This window comes from Octopus sinensis, linkage group LG13 (genome assembly GCF_006345805.1).
Source record: "Octopus sinensis linkage group LG13, ASM634580v1, whole genome shotgun sequence".
NCBI classification, from domain to species: Eukaryota; Metazoa; Mollusca; class Cephalopoda; order Octopoda; family Octopodidae; genus Octopus; species Octopus sinensis.
Genome location: NC_043009.1, coordinates 27304951 through 27311756, shown reverse-complemented (window position 1 = coordinate 27311756; position 6806 = coordinate 27304951). Strand labels below are relative to the sequence as shown.

The window sequence follows — 6806 nt, the reverse complement described above, 5'->3', positions numbered from 1 at the left end:
GCATATTTAATCAAACAAACTATTCCCTATTATGTTATCACTGTAACTACTTCGTGTATTATCTCATTATCAGGTCTCCCAGTTTTCCAGATCTTCAAATGTTTGCGGCAAGTCTTTATCCTTTGGTTCTGGCAGTAAGAGCAACAGCATGCCGGACATAACTGAAAGGACACCGTAAATACTTAGAGGAAGCCATTTTATATAGGCTGACAGCTGAAGTATAAAGGGTGCAATTATGCCACCAATGCGGGCCGACACTGACGCAACACCTAAGCCGTTTGCTCTGAAAAGAAGAAAAGTGGAGATTAGTATACAGTTATTTTGAGTTGGATTCGATTCCCCTTTACTATATATAGATAATTCAATATACACATAGGCATGTAGGGAACACAATGAAAAATCAATAATCCTTAATTAATCAATAGTACTGAGAAATTATCGAATAAATATTGTCCATCTCCACACTGGAAAATAGCGTTTTATTTTTCAGCTATACATATATACATATATGCATATACAGAAAAAAATACTCAGATATACACACTTTATATATATATATATGAAGAGAGAGAGAGAGAGAGAGAGAGATAGTGTTGTATAGTCAAACTGTACACCCCTCCCAGTAAAAAGTGGTAGTAACCAGCCATTATGGATAGAGAAGTAACCGGTCGTCACAGGAAAATCGAGAGTACGTGTGGATTGTGTTGATAGTAGTATCTGTGCTGATGTAGTAATTATACTGTGATACTGAGTGGACGTTTGGGGATCTTACAGTGCCAGATAGAACTATTCAATCGATGATTTCGGAATATAACAATATCTGTCAGAGCGACAACCGTCGTCAAGAGACAGATACAACAGTGACAAAAGAAGGCTTTACAACAGATAGTTAGATAGATAGATATATAGATAGATAGATAGATAGATAGATAGATAGATAGATAGATAGATAGATAGATAGATAGATGGATAGAGATAGATAGATAGATAGATAGATAGATAGATAGATAGATAGATAGATAGATAGATAGATAGATAGATAGATAGATAGATAGATAGATAGATAGATAGATAGATATAGATAGATATAGATAGATAGATAGATAGATATACACATATATATTTATATGTGCAAGTAAAAATATAGGAGAATTAATTTTGGGGGAAAAATATCTAGGTCTCAAAACGAACTGTAGTTTTGAAAATATCTTGCAAATTTATTAAATGCCATAGCGGTTTCACAATTGTTTTTGGTAAATAAAAGCAAATTAAACATTTAAAGGAAAATGAATGTACAGGAAAACTTTCCCTAGCAATAGGACATCTCCACACACCCACACCACCGCCACCAATAGAAATCATAAAATGGTCATGTAAATTCAAGAAATTAAACTTTCAGCAATGATGACGTTTGAAATGTTTGATAAAATTGATGACAATAATAAATGATGATGAATGAGTGAGTAAGTCGATCACATCGACTACAGTGTTCAAGTGGTACTTGTTTTATGGACGCCCCAAAAGGTTAGGCAAAATCGACCTCGGTGGAATTTGAACTCAGAGCATGAAGACGGACGAAACGCCGTGCAAGGATCTAGTCATTAAGCTACATGCATCCACTAGATGCACACGCACACGCACATACACACACACACACACACACACACACACACACACACACACATAATACATACACAGACACACACGCACACACACACGCACATATACATGCATACATAGTTAGCTTGGTAGATTAAAAAAAAAATGAAAAAGCGAAACATTCGGCATCTCTTGAAAAAGTATTCTATTTTATTTAGATTGAGAATATAAAAAGATAGAGCCTATAACATATGTTTCTATAATAGTAAGGCATGTGGATCATGATATTCAGTAAGGAATTCCATCAGCTAAGTACTCCTTCATCGAAGAGAGAGAGGCACACAGAGGGAGAGAGAGAGAGAGACACACACACACACAGAGGGAGAGAGAGAGACAGAGAGAGAGAAGTCAGAAAAATATAAAGACGAAGAAATATCTTCAATCAAGGACATTAGTACTCACCATCTTTATACTGATCATTCTTCATCTTTATACTAAGTTCTTTAGATCTGATGACGCAATCCTTATTCAGTATCATGATCTACGTGCTTCACTATTCTAGAAACAGCTGTAAGACACTGCATCTGTTTATATTCTCAATCTAAATCAAACTAAATTCTTTTTCGAATGATACCAGATGTCTTGCTTTTTTATTTCCAATTTTAATCTATATTTCCTTGCTCCAGGAGAAACCACTTCTAGCTACCTTCGACGATAGGCAATGTCAATACTACCTTCTTAAGTTGCAGTTCAAGCCGGAGTTTTAATGGTACAAACCTATTACTTTACTTCAGTTGACGAACACTATTTGTATATATATATATATATATATATATATATATATATATATATATATATATAAAGTTGAACATGCACAAAGAATCTATGACGATTATTTACATTATAAACACACACATCTGACCGGTTTCACATGTCATTTTCAAAAGTGTCTACTTTGTGCAGCTGCATCGTATACTGTGTCTTGACGGACCATTGTTTTTATAGAGAGAATGTGGCTCAGATCGTTATCCTTTAACATACCACCAAAACCCCTAAAATCTACTTAGCAACTAGAGACTCAAATCGAACAGTTGAAATGTCTGGCCATTCTAACTGTGGAACTTGTATCAATTTTATTGGAGACACATCATAAAAATTTAAAAGGGCACAAGGTTTTACAATGTAAAACCACTTGACTGTTTCAAAATTGGAATTTGTTTGTGTACAAAAGAATTGGCTTCTACTTTTGTTTGTTCTACGACTTCCTTTAAATGTGTTGTTTGTTCCTTTTCGAGCCATGCCTGGCTCATATAGGTGGGAAACCTATACTCCTGGCGTATTGGTTCCCCACCTGGACGAGACGCCGGCCAGTCGCAGGTGAACTGCAAGATGCAGGAGGGAAAGAGTGACAGAAAGTTGTGGCGAAAGACTCAGCAGAAATTCGCCATTACCTTCTGCCGGAGCCGCGTGGAACTTAGGTGTTTCGCTCATAAACTTACACATCGCCCGGTCTGAGATCCGAACCCTCGATAGCGAGTCCAATGCTCTAACCACTAGGCCATGAGCCTCCACCCTTTAAATGTAGTATTTCCGTAATACTTAGATTTCAGAAACTCAGTACCCAATCATGAAATTAGTTTGGAAATTCATTACTGTATTCCAGCAAATATAATTCTAAAAGTTGGTTCGTTTTTGAAGTCTTTGGTTCATTATTTGTTCTTTTTTTACATAAGGGAACATAAACTGTGAATACTTTGCCGAACCGCTAAGTTACGGGGACACAAACACACCAACGCTGGTTGTCAAGTGGTAATAGTGGGACAAACACAGACGCAAAAGTACACAACACACACACACTTATATATATACGACGGGTTTCTTTCAGTTTCCATTTACCAAATCTACTGACAAGGCTTTGGTCAGTCCGTAGTTAAAGTAGAAGACACTTGCCCAAGGTGCCACACAGAACAATGTGGTTGGAAAGCTGGATTAAGTAGTAGATGAGAGGTAGAATTCATCGGTCAATTTAATTTGTTTCAATACCTTATGCGCTGATTTCAAATATTATTGAAGTTTTATATGAATATTTTGTCAGCGAAGTTTAAGAAATTGGTCTCAAATGTAACCAGATCGATACAGTGAAAATTCAGTGAAATTAATTGTTGAAGGATAAACATGTGTTTGTACAGTTACAACAATACAGCAACTGAAGGCTGCACACCACTAACAATCTGAAACGTTACCATCTTGATTATATGTAACTGTGACAAAAAGATGTCTGGATGCCACTTACCTAACAACTGTTGGGAATATTTCTGCTGATAAAAGATACACTGAAGCAAAAGCAGCTGCGATTCCAAACTTTCCCAGAATAACCAGGATCAGAGGAAACCAGAATGAACCTGAAATATAAAATGCAAGGTTAGATAACGCAAACATTTTGTGATCTATGATCTGACTTTTGGATTAATTATAATTAATCCGTTGTAAATGTTTGTCTTATGGCTCTTAATTAGCAGTAGTGAGACAAATATAATTTTCGTTATAAACATCTTGAATTTTTAAAATTTTTTATGTCTGATGTATGATAAACCGTAATATAAAATGAAATAAGTATTAGCGTAAATAAAAAAGAATACTTCGATTAAATTTTATATAAGTTAAACCTAATGAGATTAATCTCATGTATAAATTATAAAATTTATGATATACAATACCTTTGGTTACAAAATTTGACACAATGCAATTTAATCCACTAAACATCATACAAAACGTAGTCGGTTTTCGATGACCAAAGCGTTTACACAAATAGTAAGAAGTTACCATACTGGGGAACTCCACGACATGCATTAACAGGAAGTTTAAGTAGCGGTTTCCAGCCATATCAACTGAATTAAGAGATACACCATAGTATAGCATACTGCAGACCATCCTGTAAAATAACAACTACATATTACATAATCAAACATGTTATTTACATCTGTATGTAATACGGAAAGATGCATCTATGTTAAAATAGAAAATATTTTAGATATATTTCTGAATCAAACACCGATGGAAGAATTATGTGAATCGCAAAAGGGACTATGTTGAAAAATAAACTTCATTTGGTTACATTCCTTGAGAGTATTTTGGTTAGCTTATGAATTTTTCTGCCAACTTTCATTTATTTATGACTCGCATTTATCCGATTCTTCCCGGTATGAAGTTCAAGTTCGTTAGTTTATATTTCATCATACACACTGTTTTGTGTCCGTAACATTAGCATTTATTTCTCAGTGGCAAATCCTATTAACTATGGATCACCATAAACAGTGAATATCCTGCTTATGTAGCGGTAGTGAGTGTATATTCTAAATAACCAACATCTGTGATATTCTTATTTCTTTATTGCCCACAAGGGGTAAAAACATAGAGTGGACAAACAAACGGATTAAATCGATTACATAGACCCCAGTGCGTAACTGGTACTTAATTTGTCGACCCCCAAAGGATGAAAGGCAAAGTCGATCTCGGCAGAATTTGAACTCAGTACGTAACGGCAGACGAAATACCGCTAAGCATTCCGCCCGGCGTGCTCACGTTTTTGCCAGCTCGCCGCCTTAAAACATCTGGGATATTATGACATGTTATTCAGATATATTTATAACTCTATGCAACCTGATGCAGTTTAATTTAGAATAATTACCAGTTCGTCTAGCAATAAATTTATGCAGTCCGAAACAGAAGAGATTATTAAAGAAATATTTACCAGCCAAAGCAAATATTAAGTGTGATTAATGCAATGAACGATGTTTTAAATAGATCAATGAAAAGATAAGTCTTTTGCTTGGGTAAAACTTTTTCTTCACATGCATGTTCTTGAATAATGTTCTTGTATGAAGTCTTCTCCTCCTCTTCCTCATTCTCCTCATTATTCCTAAAAATATCTAACACCTCTTGATTTTGTATTTTATTTTTCTTCATTATTTTTCGGAAAAGTGCTTCTGCTTCTACAAACCGTTTTCTTTCAATGAGCCATCTTGGAGATTCAGGGAGATGACTGTAAAAGATTTATAAGAGTAAATGCTTAAAAAAATTACCTCTGAAAATGGAACATTATGCATCAAGATTGTAGTTTACGTAAAGGATTTTATTTCCATTTAAATGTACATCTTTTAGAACATTGTCATTTTATAAGAATTTGCTGGCAAATTCTTTAATTAACTTGCTTCTAATTATTGAAAATCTTTCTGATAAAACCATATGTGGGGAAGAAAGAGGAAAAAATATTAAAAAAAACAATGCAGTGCCAAATACTTGAATTGGTCGCTTGCCACAAGATTCAACGGATCCTACTGAAACAAGCCAGTATTCTCGCAGCATTACCACGGGCAATGGCAAGGCTAAGGCGTTGGAAAACCAAGCGGTCTCGCGGCCATACCTGAAACCTCGGTGTGGCGAGCTGCCAATAATGACAAGCATTTCGTGGTTATTGGCCCCAATCCCTCCGAACGATAGTTCTATATCAGGTCCCGATACCTCAGAGTTTTTTTCCATTCGGTTACGGAAGCAGGGACCCTTCCATTTACTGCAGCATCTAGGATATGGGAGAGTGCAAAGGAGTTGCAGACTGTGGTGTCCCAAATGAGGTATCTACTTCTAGTCCAGGGATAGAGGGTAAGACTAATTGGTCTCTTTCCACCACTTCTGGATAATCATGCCGGCTAACAGAACTGAGGGGATATTAATCCGAACCGAGCCAGATCGCAGTTGCTTCTGTAACCAGCTACAGTCTGAACATAGCCATGGAAGCCACGTAAATGCAATCCGGGAAAATTAATAGAAAGAAGAGCAAAACATTAATTGTTACCTTTAAAAAGATCTAATAATGCTGATATTTTCAGGTACAAATAACCTCTGTGAAAGTGTCACAAACAAAGTCCCAAGTTTTTCTTTTTTGACTTTGTACCAAACCACGTTAAGTGTTAAATATTCGTTAGGTTTTACGTAATAGGTTTGTAAGTGTTCCCTTTTTCACTTACTAAACACATAACTGAAATGAAAAATTCTACATGGGGTAAAGACTTTACATTAAGTGCTTGTAGAAATCAACTTCTATCTTAAATATTTTCCGGGTCTTAAGTGTTAAGGCGTCTAACTTTCTCGTGTATCATCTGTATGCTAACAATATTTGTTGTTGAAACTGTAATAGGGATATATATATA

At 35.5% G+C, this 6806-nt stretch overlaps 1 protein-coding gene across 1 annotated transcript; it reads right to left on the bottom strand.

The window, feature by feature from the left end:
* Positions 1–5440, bottom strand: LOC115218264 (solute carrier family 22 member 15-like). The gene is made up of 4 exons (XM_029788013.2): positions 5351–5440; positions 4317–4531; positions 3893–4001; positions 1–283 (listed from the first exon to the last, which is right to left on the bottom strand). Exons 2-4 carry the CDS (start codon positions 4528–4530, stop codon positions 70–72), a joined length of 537 nt encoding a protein of 178 aa, XP_029643873.2. The 5' UTR covers position 4531; positions 5351–5440; the 3' UTR covers positions 1–69.
* Positions 5441–6806: the final 1366 nt, after the last annotated feature.